Below are 14,286 nucleotides of genomic sequence, written 5' to 3' on the forward strand. Positions count from 1 at the left end.
CTAACCCGTCCTTTTTTGTTTTAAACCGGGCCAAATGTCTCAGTTTGTACAATTCTCCACATCTCCTCAGCTGCCAAAGCTACCTCCAAGCAGCTTCATCTCTTTTGTTCCAAACTTCTTTTTTACACTCTCTAAAGACCAAGACATGACCAGCACTTTTCTACTACCTCTCCTGGACACAACAGGATGGAAGAAAAAAATGTTTGACCCCCCTCGCTCATTTTATCCTCCAAATTCTTTCTCGCTCTATTCCGAACCCCTTCCCCCATCACATTTCCTGTTACCTTTATTCATCTACAAATCCATCTGATCTATCTGGGTGATTTGATCAACATTTTCAAGATATTAAGGGGAATAGAAAGTGTAAAAGAAACTATGTGCGCTGGTTGGGGAGTTTAGGACTAGAAAAATAGAATAATTAGAGCCAGACCTTTCAGGAGTAAAATTAGGAAACACTTCTACACATAAAGGGTGCTTGAAGTTTAGAAGTCTGTTCTGCAAATGACAATTGATGCGAGGTCTATTGTTAAAAATCTCTCTTAGATTTAGATTTAAAGTTGTTAACCAAAGGTATTAAGGGACATGGGGAAAAGGTGCTAAGTCACAGATCAGTCACAATCTCATAGAATAGCCAAACAGGCTTGAAGGGTTAAATGTCCTCCTCCTGTTAACATAGATTCATAGAAAATAGGAGTAGGCCATTCGGCCCTTCGAGCCTGTTCTACCATTCATTATGATCATGGCTGATCATCCAACTCAGTAACCTGTTCTTGCTTTCTACCCATACCCTTTGATCCCCTTAGACCCAAGAGCTATATCTAACTCCTTCTTGAAAACATACTATGTTTTGGCCTCAACTGCTTCTGTGGTAGCGAATTCCACAGGCCTACCACTCTCTGGGTGAAGAAATTTCTCCTTATCTCAGTCCTGAAAGGTTTACCCCGCATCCTCAGACTATGACCTCTGGTTCTGGATTCCCCCACCATCGGCAACATCCTTCCTGCATCTACCCTGTCAAGTCCTGTTAGAATTTTATAGGTTTCTATGAGATTCCCCCCTCCCTCTTCTGAACTCCAGCGAATATAATCCTAACCGACTCAATCTCTCCTCATACGTCAGTCCCGCCATCCCAGGAATCAGTCTGGTGTTCTTATGTTCCTATCTCTGCATTCGTTTGTATGTAGATTGTAGCTTCATAAGCTACTGCAGTCCTGCCCAGCTCTTCTCATCTTTTTTGCTACGCTGCTACAAAGAGAGAAAAACCAATACTTGTAAAATATGCTTGCAAAGTAGGACAGCAACTTTCCATTTGTTCATTTGAACTGAAAACCCAGTTAGTGAAAATCTGCTGTATGGGAAGGCATAAACAATTAGAGGTAGATTTATTTATTTTATGTACAAATTTTGTCTGCATAATCCATGCAACAGTTTTGTCCTCTTTTCTATGAGTTGGTCCAAAGACTCAGTGAAGTTCAGCCCACAGCCTCACAAACACATCCACCAATGCAGTGGCTACACAGACCCGTAAGTCTCAGGAATGATCAGTCAGGACTCCCACTCTTGACTGTTATTTTTAACCACTGCTGGAAAATACAGATCAACATTGGATTCAGCTACAAGATGCTCCGTGGTCAATCAGCCTCTCTAAGTTAACACGCAAGAGTGACTTGGGTGAAAGGGTGGAGGGGTGCAAAGTAAGGGCTGGGAGAATATCCCTCACCTTACTGCGCATAAAAATTCAAACAAAACACTGGAGAAAGTTTCCCCAAAAGATCAACTGGTTAAGGTAGAAGCTGAGCCATACAGCCAACTAGTGTCCCAGGATTGGTTTCCAGTCCACCACTATTTGGCACATACTTTGAGCTTAGCTTTGGGAAGAATGGTAGATTGGCATCTTTCTGCTTTCCCCATTACGTATATTGTGATTTGCTGATGTTGCTTCTACACAAGGCCCACAAAAAAAAACAGCATTCGGATGCTTTTTTTTGTGCAGCTAGACGAGTACTTTCGTTGTTTAAAAATGCCACCCGCTGATTTCAACCAGAGCAGCAGCATGGGCTCTACAACTGGCCTGTTACCCTGAACTATGCAGAAGAACAAGACAAAAACAGCCCTGATTGCTATCAGTGGCCCTGCTGTTGTGCTTGTGTAGGGACAGGCTCAGCTGTGATAACTCAAGTCATTTGGCCTATAAACAGTCAGTATCTAGGCTCACACACAACTAATGGTCCCATAGGCAAGGTTATAGAGAGTAACCAGCATTTGTGGAAACACACCCCAGGCTGGTGTCTTTAAACAGCAATTAAGGTTTAAAAAAAGTCATGAAGCAGCATGGGTACACAGTGGTTATGGATACACAGCTTTTACATACAGGTATCCTTACCACAGCCATGTCTCTGAAAGGAAGTGACAAGAGGTCAGGCGCTGCCATGTTTTGACACATTGGGGTTAATCATCATGAGCCACTGCTACAGACAAAGGTCTAGCACCAGGTAGCCACACGTATACCAATTTTAAATAGAAGAAACTTAGCAAAGTGAAAGCTATACAACTATGTATATTTGTCTGTATTAATAAACCAAACTATGGTTTGTTTTATCTGGTCCCAATCCCCCTATATATTAACTGGAGTCAGCATCTGGTCATCCAACAATAAGCTCTGCTATTATTTGGATTTCAGTCAAGCACTGAACTATGCAAAATTTGCTGGCATAACTCCTTATAATGATTAGCATGTTTAATAAGCCTAGTGACAAGAATTCCATTGGTAGATTTCTTAATGGAGATTCATTTCATGACCTATACAGAGTAGATGGTTCTAGGTTCAATCTGAACAAGTCTGTGCTGATATAGTTGATCTATTAGGGCAATAGGAGGGGTGTTACTGTTACCTCAGAGTCCACAGGCTGGAGAGTGATGCTATCAGCCAGGCTTCCTACTCTATCACTAGTCAGTGACTCCTGCTCGAAAGTGCATGTGTGAAGCCAAGACCAGTTATGGCATTCTTTATGGTCAAATCTTTGAATGACACTCACTGCACAGGCTAACGCATCACTGTCCACTTGGGCAAAGTAGTGCAGGGCCAGACATCAGCAAGTTCATACTAGAAAGGGGAAAGAAAATTGTTTCCACAGTATTTCCAACCTTAACAGAAACATTATATATAAAACCACTTATTGTAAGCATAAATGGGTCTGGTAAGCAATGCTAAATTGTTCCTACTGTTTTTAAAGAGTGCAGAACCAGTAAACTGAAATCATCTCCTGTATTTCCTTACTGCTCAGTTATTCTGCAATATATTTATTACACACAGTGCAGACAATCAAAACAAGGTGGCCAATAAATATACAGAAGATGCAGAAAGGTGCAATACTAAACTATTATTTACAACCTTTAGATGTGACAAGTTCTGTAAATCCTTGTTTTGCATAAGTTGAAAATAGTATCTAAACTCAGACAAAACTTCCCTTCACCACTCAAATCCGGACTTTTTGATGGTTGATCAAGTTAACACAGATCAAACATGTAGTTTTTGTCCAAAAATACCATGGTCTGTGCTTGATGCATGCTCTTCCAGTCCTGAATTTCAAGGATGCATCTGCTTTCAATATGCTAACTTAAACAAACAGCTCTAAGGAAAGATCACCTGCAGGAAAAACTAACTCGGTTTTTCTCACCACAGATGTTGCCTCATCCACTGAATGTTTCCAGCATTTTGTGTTTTATTTCAGGTTTCCAGCAATCACAGTATTTTGTTTTTGTATAAACTAACCTGGGAAGCTCAGGGCAACAAAATGAGGTGGATATAAGATGTAAATGGGCAGAATAACCACAGGATTGTTACAGTGCAGAAAGCAGGCTATTCAGCCCATCGTGTCTACACCAGATCTCCCAATCTCACCTAGTGTCACTCCCCTGCCTCCTCCCCATAACTCTGCACATTCTTCCTTTTCATATAACCGGCTAATTCCCTTTTGAATGCTTCAATTGAACTTGCCTCGACCACACACTCAGGCAGCGCATTCCAGACCTTAACCACTCGCTGCGTGAAAAAGTTTTCCTCATGTCACTTTTGCTTCTTTTACCAATTACTTTAAATCTGTGCCCTCTCATTCTCTGGGGAATGGCAGGTGAAATTTAATACAGGCAAGTGCCAAGGACTTAATACAAGAAAAGAAATGGATAACATGACAGCTCAAGGAATGGTGTCAAAACAGTTACAGTTGACATTGAAAGCAATTAGGAAATTTGATAGACTGGAGGCATAAAATACCAACAGGATACAAAAGGTATATCTGAAACACTCCACAGAAATAGTGACAAGACAGCACAGGATCAAATGATAAAAGGCAAATTTAGAACAATTGCCAGGAAGGAGCTCTTCACCCAAGTGCTCAACACATAGAAAAGACTGCAGGGTGGGTTAATGGAAGTGAGGACATTGGTATCCCACTAACAATGGAAGGGAGAAAGAAGAGTGGATTTCAGGGATCAGCTAAGATGGGCTAAACAACCTTTCTAATATGCAGCTATCTTGTGCACATTCTCCCCCATTTAAGTTTATAACTTCTGTCACCAAGTCGAGACGCGTGAAAACAAAGGTTCCATTAAAAGCTAATTCTGCACCATAATTTCACTCCCAAATATTGGAGAAGGAAGAGTTTGTAAAACTCATTTCATATCTATTTCACCAAGATATAATATGTTGTTGTATCAGAATATTCACCATCTTCTATAGGATTCTGAAGACAAGATATATAAACAAGACAATGATGTTTGGTTTCTTAAGGCAAATTGGGCGCTAACAAAGAACAAAACAGCACAGGAACAGGCCATTCTGCCCTCCAAGCCTGCAACGATCTTGATGCCTGCCGAAACTAAAACCTTCTGCACTTCCGGGCACTGTTTCCCTCTTTACCCATCCTATTCATGTATTTGTCAAGATGCCTCTTAAACGTCGCTATCATACCTGCTTCCACCTCCCCCCCCCACACCCCGGCAGCAAGTTCCAGGCACTCACCACCCTCTGTGTAAAGAACTTGCCTCACACATCCCCTCTAAACTTTGCCCCTCGCACCTTAAACCTATGCCCCCTAGTAACTGACTCTTCCACTCTGGGGAAAAAGCTTCTGACTATCCAATATCATGATCTGCGTACATCAAAAGCTTATATTTTGCACACAATCAGATCACTCTACTTAACTTGGGTAAGTCCTGAGAAATCTTTCAACTTAATAGTTACCATGAATACTTACAGCGGTGAATGCATTATACTTGCATCAGGACGTGCAATTTTTACAGTCACTGGACTATGTACCATGGGCGAGTTCCTGGAGGACAAAACATTTTTCTTCTGGTAGCCATCCCATCGGACAGTCGGCAGAGTTCCAGGTACTGAATACTGGGGCTGATGGATTGGATACCGTCTCCGAGGAGTAACTGTAAATTTATTCATCATAGCCTGATGTTCCCTAGAGGAGACAATGATTCAGGCACAAAGGTTAACCTCAAATACATGATGTCCTTGGCAGCTTTTAAGATACTTGCTTGATGCATGTAACATCAGTTTAGAAAAGGATCAAATATATCTAATAGCTGAATACACAAAACCAGAGAAATCCATACAGCCAAATATCCTGCATTAGTGGAAAACTCAAATACAAACTCAGAGCTAGCTTATGTGTCCCCGCATTGTTCAAATCGTAGTGGCACCAAGGATTACAGGTTTGATATCAGTCTGAGTTAATGATTTCAGCCAAGACAGAGGTTGCTGTAACTTACTTCAGTGCTCCAGAGTAAAGGGTCAAGGAGAGAAAAAGAAGTCAGAGTTCCCAGCTCCATTGCTATCCACTAATGCCAACTGGAAAGCACACTTGTATGGATGTCAAGATTACATACTACGACAAAGCATTTACAACGCAGAGACAGGCCCTTCGGCACAATGCTGGTGTTACTGCTCCACATAAGGGATATAAGACTTCGGAGCAGGAGTAGGCCACCTCAAGCCTCCTCCCACTAGCGTTTTATACAGCTCCATCATAACCTCCCGGCTCTTATACTCTATGCCTCGGCCAATAAAGGCAAGTATCCCGTATGCCTTCCTAACCACCTTATCTACCTGTGCTGCTGCCTTCAGTGATCTTTGGACAAGCACCCCAAGACCCCTCTATATTCCCTAGGGTCCTACCATGCATTGTATATTCCCTTGCCTTTTTAGTCCTCCGAAAGTGCATCACCTCACATTTTACAGGATTAAACTCCATTTGCCACTGCTCCGCCCATCTCACCAGCCCATCTATATCATCCTGTAGTCTAAGGCTTTCCTCCTCACTATTCACGACACCAACAATTTTCGTGTCGTCTGCGAACTTACTGATCATACCTCCTATATTCACGTCTAAATCATTAATGTACACTACAAACAGCATGGGTCCCAGCACCGATCCCTGCGGTACACCACTGGTCACAGGCTTCCAATCACAAAAACAACCCTCTACCATCAGCCTCTGCCTCCTTCCGCTAAGCCAATTTTAGTTTAGTTTAGTGATACAGCACTGAAACAGGCCCTTCGGCCCACCGAGTCTGTGCCGACCATCAACCACCCATTTATACTAATCCTACACTAATCCCAATATTCCTACCTCATCCCCACCTGCCCCTATATTTCCCTACCTCCTACCTATCTTCTTTGGCCTCCTTATCTCGAGAGACAATGGATAAGCGCCTGGAGGTGATCAGTGGTTTGTGAAGCAGTGCCTGGAGTGGCTATAAAGGCCAATTCTAGAGTGACAGGCTCTTCCACAGGTGCTGCAGAGAAATTTGTTTGTCGGGGCTGTTACACAGTTGGCTCTCCCCTTGCGCCTCTGTCTTTTTTCCTGCCAACTACTAAGCCCATGGACTTTTACTTTCTTAACCAATCTCCCATGCGGGACCTAATCAAAAGCCTTACTGAAGTCCATATAGACCACATCAACTGCACTATCCTCATCCACACCTCTAGTCACCTCCTCGAAAAATTCAATCAAGTTAGTTAGACACGATCTCCCCCTGACAAAGCCATGCTGACTATCCCTGATCAATCCCTACCTCTCCAAGTGGAGATTAATCCTGTCTCTCAGAATTTTTTCCAATAATTTCCCTACCACTGATGTTATCCATGCTATTCACCTCGACTACTCTATATGGTCACACAAGTTCCACATCCTAACCGGTCTGTGGGTAAAGAAGTGCTTCCTGAATTCTTTATTCAATTTATTAGTGGTTCATATTGATTGGGTTTGGTCATGGTGTTCTCCATGATGGAATGGCTTAATAACACTCGTCATCTAGCTTCACACTTAAACAACGGGCATGCCACCAAAGTACAGAGGGCTGCTGGAACACATGGAGAAACAACCCAGCATGTCAAACATCTTCGGGAGAAATGGGAAAAACATCAAATTATAGACCACAAAATAAATATAAATGTACATTGAAATTTTGATACTATAAAGAAACTCTCAGATTTGAAGATCTGGGGGGGAAACATCACAAACAATTCAAGTGCAATTCAAACTTCAGATCAACAATGAGCAACTCACCAAGCTGCTGTGCACATAGAGAGAGACCAATTGAAGTGGTCACAAACCCTGGCAAATCGTTTATGCCTTTCATTAAAATGTCTGTCGTCAGCATAAAGAATCATGCTAAAATGAATTTTGGAAAAAGTGCTGAAAAGTTTGGTTAACAAAATAGGCTGAAACTCATTTGCACCTCATGATAAATAACCAGGATCAGTGTCATCACTAGATTTAGTTCAACACTAAATTTTCATGCTGCGCCCTTTCAACTATGAAAAACACACAATTATAAATCTTGAGCCACCCAAAGAGAGTATTCTGGGTATTGTAAAACCAGGGTGAGCTACTGTTGGGTTCTAGTGCTGGGAACAATTTGAGATGATAAATGAGATGCATTTGACGAGCACAACACTAAACTTATTCTAATCTGATTTTCCCAACGGGCTGTTAGACTCAGTGTATTAAATAAGTCAGGTTTATTCGCAAAACACCAGTGACTGCATCAAAATGTAATTTACTGGCCATGATAAACAAGTACAGATTCTTTCTTTAATAGGAACACCAAAGGCTCATTTGGATTTAAATTATGTAGTAGCTGATAATTTCCCAACTATGTACTTAGGAAGTGTCCCTCATTGTAATGTTTCAATGCATCATAATGTTGGGATTATTTCAATCCTGCAGAGGACACATCACCAAAATAAAATGATCAGCTCTCATCTAAGCTGAAAAAACTGAACTCTTACTTTGCTTAATGTCTCAAACATATAGTCTCTGGAATGTGAAGCACACAAGCCAAATGTTCAAATCTACAATTACCACTACAATGAGTAATTTCAACTGAACCTTAATTTACAGTTAGATAAAACATGTAAATGGGAAGAGTTCTGGCAAATGGAATTCAAATGCAAAGTTTGATGGAGCATGCAAGTGTAAAACGTGTGTTATTAGTATCCCAAGAATGGTATTTATAGGTAAAGGCCAATAGTAAATAGATTTAGGGCTTTTAGCAGACTTGGCGCTCAAAATGCCCGATCACTTCAGTAATCAACAAGACAACATACTTAAGTACAGAATTAAAACAATTTTTTTTTATTCTTTCATGAAATGTGGACGTTGCTGGCAGAACCAGCATTTATTGCCCATCCCCAAGTGCCCTTCACAACTGTGTGGCTTGCTAGGCCATTTCAGAGGGCAGTTAAAAGTCACATGTCGGCCAGACCAGGTAAGGACGGCAGATTTGTTTTTACAATGATAGTTTCATCGGCACCATTACTGAGACTAGCTTTCAATTCCAGATTGTTGTTAATTAATTGAATTTAAATTCCACCAGCTGCCATGGTGGGATTTGAACCCCTGTCCCCAGGGCATTAGCCTGCACCTCTGGATTAGTAGTTCCATGACATTACCATTAAGCCACCACCTTCCCCTCAGAGGGCATGCTTGAATTGTACGGGATTGTGATCATTCTATAGCTTGAATCCCATATCCAGTTCTTCAAGCCTTGAAAGCAGTGCAAAAGCCACAAGACTGATGCCTGGTATCAAATTATGAGGAAAGACTGGAGAAACTTGGGCTGAATCTTGAAAGGAGCCAACTAAGAGGTTTTTTTAAAAATCTGGAACACGACTACAAACAAAGCCCTGTGAGTAGAACAAAGAGGCAGGGGGTCACATGGGGAAAAGAAATATGAAGTCGTGAAGACAAAAAGATGTTCTTTTCATATAGTGATCAAACAGGATACAGTGATGGGGAGAGCGATTTTCTGGATGAGCTAGGCTGATCTGAATGGCCGCCTTCACAAGTATCTATTGTCTGACGGGTACACACTTGAATGTCAGAAACATTACAAGGCCTGCATTAAAAATTTAATTTTTCAGAGGATTATCTTACATGAAGCTGGCATCAACACCTTAACATTTATGAATACTGCAATATTAAAAATACAAGAAATGTTTTTGTGTCTATTCATGATCTGTGTACTGAGACACAAATGTGGTTTCACCACCGACTGACACTCAAGAAACAAATAATTGAGGTCTCAAAGGCAGAGACCTACAAGGTACTGCTTTTACTCCTCCAGTTATAGCTCTGCTCCATTTTGGTGCAGAAATGTTTCTATAGTCCTGAAAAGGTTAACAGTTTAGGTCCACCTGTTTATTCCCTAAAGAATCGCTTCTGTTGTGGCTTTAACTGCAGCTACTGGTTTCACACACCATTAAAATATTCAGCTGTGTGCAACACTGATACTTTCATTTGATCTGTGGTTTGACATATATGAAAAAGCATAGCCAAAAAAAGCTGCCAAATCAATATACAGCTTCTGCTACACCTGGAAAGTTGAAGATTTTTGTTAACAGCTGCTGCGAATCCGCTCCCCAGTTGCACAATGGCTGCAGTCGTTAACCATTTGGAAAACATTGTTCTTCAAATGATTAATGGCTACAGCACTAAATCTGCTTGTATATGCATTATACTGGAAACAAATCCCAATTCCTGTCTGAACAGTTCAGGTCATTCAGTCAATCTTCTGAGTTCTATCAATTCAAATGCAGCTAACACACCAAAAGAAAAAGACTAATGCAACAGCTCTATAATATAACTACTACTGACATCTAAAAGAGCTTGAACGGTGGATTCTCTCCATCTAGCCTGTATCAGCATACCCTGCCAGTTAAACACAGTGGTGATAGACACAGGAGTCTTTCTCACCACTCTACTTAACTGGCATGGGTTGATGGTCCAACTCATGGCAGGACCCTGACCACCATTTCTCCCTTTACTTCAAAACACCACGCCTTTGCACCAAATGATGAACACTGCCCCATCTTGGCAACTGAGGCACTCATTAAATTATCACATCATGAATAAGGCAGTTATGCTCATATGTGGTATGAGGTTATGTGTTGGATCATTCACTGCACTACAAATTACCTTCGGCGCCTTTTTTCACCCAGTAGATTTATCACAAGGTGCCTTGTGTATTTCAACAGCAGCATTGGGACTGTATGTCTTAGTAGAAAAGCACCAAAATCAGTTTTAATTTCACCGAAAATTTTAACATCTCAACAAATACTTGCTTTTAAAAATTCACATTTTTCCCCTTGCTTTGCAGTTTCTTGAGCTAATTCATTCACTCATTTGTTGCAAAGACAGCAGTTGGTGGGGGTGGGGTGGCAAGTCACAATATTACAGCAGTGCTGTGGTAAACTAATCTGATTTTAAACCAGCACAGTGAAAAGTTAAACTAAATTCTTCCAACTTGCACCATTAGTGCACCAGTAAGTTTGTAACTTTTAGAACACTTTATTTACAATGCTCTAGCATTTACCTTAGCTACTTTCCACCATTACATAGAATGTACAGCACAGAATCAGGCCATTCAGCCCAATTGGTCCACACTGATGTTTATGCTCCACAAGAGCCTCCACCTAGCCCCCTTCATCCCAGCATCAGCATAATCATCTAATATAAAAGCAAAATACTGCGGATGCTGGAAATCTGAAACAAAAACAAGAAATGCTGGAATCACTCAGCAGGTCTGGCAGCATCTGTGGAAAGAGAAGCAGAGTTAACGTTTCGGGTCAGTTCCGAAGAAGGGTCACTGACCCGAAACGTTAACTCTGCTTCTCTTTCCACAGATGCTGCCAGACCTGCTGAGTGATTCCAGCATTTCTTGTTTTTGTTTCAGCATAATCATCTATTCCTTGCCCCCTGATTTGTTTATCTAGCTTCCCCTTAAATTCATCTCTGCTATTAGCCTCAACTATTACCTGTGACAGCAAGTTCCACATTCTAACCACTCTGGGGCTAAAGAAGTTTCTGTTGAATTCCCTAGTGGGTTTATTAGTAACCAGCATTTATTTATGGCCCCTAGTTATGGTCTTCCCCACAGGTGGAACCATACTTCTGTCCACCAGATCAAACTCTTTCATAATCCTAATGGCCTCTATCAGGCCTTCTCTTTTCTAGAGAAATGAGCATCAACCTGTTCAATCTCTCCTGTTAAGTATTATCTCAGTCTGAGCTCATCTGATGAATCATTTTTTTACCTGCTCCAATGTTTCTTTATCCTTTTTTAGAATTGCACAGTATTCTAAAAGTGATCTAAATGTGGCTCCATACAAGTTTAACATAACTTCATTGTTTTTCAATTCTAGCCCTCGAGAAATGAAGGCCCTTTTTTAGTTTGTTTTTTGATGGCCTCATTAACCTGCATCGCTTTTAGTAATTTCTGTAACTGTCTTCCTAGATTCCTTTTCTTCTCTATCCAGTTTACATTCTTAAGGGCTTCTCCCTCCCCACCTTACCAAAATACTAACTGAACAGTTTGTAAACATGGCAGGACATAAGGCAGAAATATCAAGACTGCAGCTATGGACTGGTAATCTCAAAAGTGCCTCCTGAATATGGATTTCCCTACAACATACAATGCAAAAGTATTTCACTGGCTGTTAAGCACACTAGAATCTGGAGTACAAAATCCAGGCTGACACCCTAGTGCAGTGCTGCACTGTCAGAAGTGCCGCCTTCCTGATGAGACGTTAATCAGAGAACCCATCTGCTCTCTCAGGTGGACATGAAAGAACCCATACGTTATTTTGAAGACCAGGAGCGTCCTCTCCAGTGACCTGGCCAATATCTATCCCTCAATCAACATCACAAAAAGAAATTATCTGGTCATCACATTGCTGTTTGTGGGACCCTGTTGTGTAAATTGGCTACCAAATTTCCTACAACAGTAACTACACTTCAAAAGTGCTTCATTGGCTATAAGCACTTTGAAATGTCTGAGATCATGAAATGCAAGGCTTCCTTTAACAAAAACTGTGATATGAAAGTAATTGTTTTTCTGCAGGAGCTTTAAAAATGTATAAAGGATTTAAAACGCCTACAAGAAATCGCTGTATCACTGATATAATTGAAACAAAACAGAGAAACAGATTTTTCAAGATCTAAATACAGTCTAATGTTTTTGGTTATTTTCTGATGAAAAATTACAGGCTAAACCATAAATCTACATTCTCTTTTCCAGATGTGATACACATTTCCAGTACTTTCTGGTTTTATGTCAGATTTTCAACATTTACTCCATTATTATTTCTGCATTCAATCTTTATAAGTACATAAGTAGGTCATTCAGCCCCTCAAGCCTGCATCGACATTCAATAAAACAATGTCTGATCTTCTACCTCAGCCAGACCTTCCCACACTTTTCTCATATCCCTTAATTCCTAAGATTAGTAGTCACTTCGTATTTTTCAATCCAGATCTAAACTTCTGTCTCAGCAAATTAAGGATGAATTGCCTTGAGCAACTTTTGCACTAGTTGAGATTGCATGAGTTTGTGATCATGGTGTTTTAAATGCTGTCAGGTCCCTTGGCTCTTACCCAAAGGACAACCTCTTAGTTGGGGTCCGAATGGGATTCGGCCGACTGTAGCGGTTCTTCAGCTCCCTGCTGCTAACCGTGGCCTGCGCCGAGTTTTCGTTCGATAGGTAGCTGCCCATCATTAGGTCGCCCGGACTCCGCTCGCTCGCATGTGCCGCCACAGAGTTGCGCTCCTCGCAATTCACCACCTCCCACTTCCAGTTGTTGCCCTGGGCCCGGCTGGGATTCCAAAGTCCCTGCTGAAGCCTGCCTCTAACGCTCCGACCTCTCCCTTTCCAGTGACCGCTTCCTCCGTTTAACTTGCTGTGTACCACTTCAGCCCAACGCGTCCCGAGGAGAAACGCTTTGATGCGATCGAGAAAAAATCGGGGCCCAGGCCTGGGGCCTACTCCCTGCAGTGAAGAGTAATAAATCCAAGCAGGCGCTACGGCCAACAGGCCCAACAAGTACCAACCCAAGATGTAGAACGAAAGCAGTAAAGCGAAGCTCAGCCCCGCTGCCCACGTTATCACAGACCGCTTGTGTGCGGGAGACATGGCGGCGGCTTCAATCCCGTCTCAGTCGCCGCCATTCTGCTTTCGGTCTGTCCGCCATTACCGGACGCTTCACACACTGCACATGCGCGCCATTACCCGGCACCCACTACTGTGCGGCGTGAGCAAGCCCCGCCCACCGGGCGCCCTCTCACCAGGCAACGCGCACGCACAGCGTAACACGTCCCGATGTACGCGCCCCCGTCACCCGCACAGGCTTGTGACAGCGACGCGCGCTGACCGTGGATACATTTCATTGTTCCCGATCGGAGCAGCGATTACCAGGGCGAATTGAGTGATGCACCCGTCCGTTGCAAATCTCCAGAAACTTGGTTGTTTTACAACACGTTGCACAAGCATGATTTTTCCCATAATCTCCACGCTTTTTGTATAAAAACTGGAATTAATTGCTCAATTAAATTTGCTGCAGAAAGTTAAGCCTGGTCATTAACGACGAAAGAACGTTTTTACCAGTGTGATCATTGTTAATAATTGCTAATCAACTCTCTGGCCCAGAAAGAGAACAATTTAAACTGCTGGAGCTTGATAAGACCACAGTTCGAATACTGTGCCTAGTTTCCAAGTCTACATTTTAAGAGGGATTTGTAGGCATTGGGGACAGGTTTACAAGGATAATGCCAGCACTGAAAGGTTCTGAGCAGCAGGAAAACTACAGAGTGGGGCTCATCTTTTTAAAAAAAAAAGGTTGAAAGGTGACTTGATAGCTGTCTCCAAAATGCTGAAGAAGTTCAGTAAGGTAGACTGAAAAAACATTTCCACTTGTCGGGCATTCAAAATTTAGG

At 41.9% G+C, this 14,286-nt stretch overlaps 1 protein-coding gene across 4 annotated transcripts in view; it reads right to left on the bottom strand.

Annotated features, from left to right (window-relative positions):
• pom121 (POM121 transmembrane nucleoporin) overlaps positions 1 to 13,587 on the bottom strand; it is a 69,875-nt gene extending 56,288 nt beyond the window's left edge. For 3 of the 4 annotated variants that reach the window (XM_068010192.1, XM_068010191.1, XM_068010189.1), the window contains exons 1-2: positions 12,951 to 13,587; positions 5,256 to 5,471 (exon numbers count right to left, since the gene is read on the bottom strand). In XM_068010192.1, the coding sequence (XP_067866293.1) occupies positions 5,256 to 5,471; positions 12,951 to 13,486 (752 nt within the window). In that variant the 5' untranslated portion in view covers positions 13,487 to 13,587. Of the gene's footprint in view, positions 1 to 2,891; positions 3,095 to 5,255; positions 5,472 to 12,950 lie in introns of those variants that run through there. The other variant, XM_068010193.1, reaches the window with a different exon arrangement.
• Positions 13,588 to 14,286: the final 699 nt, after the last annotated feature.

This window comes from Heterodontus francisci, chromosome 30, assembly GCF_036365525.1.
Source record: "Heterodontus francisci isolate sHetFra1 chromosome 30, sHetFra1.hap1, whole genome shotgun sequence".
In the NCBI taxonomy this organism is placed as follows: Eukaryota; Metazoa; Chordata; class Chondrichthyes; order Heterodontiformes; family Heterodontidae; genus Heterodontus; species Heterodontus francisci.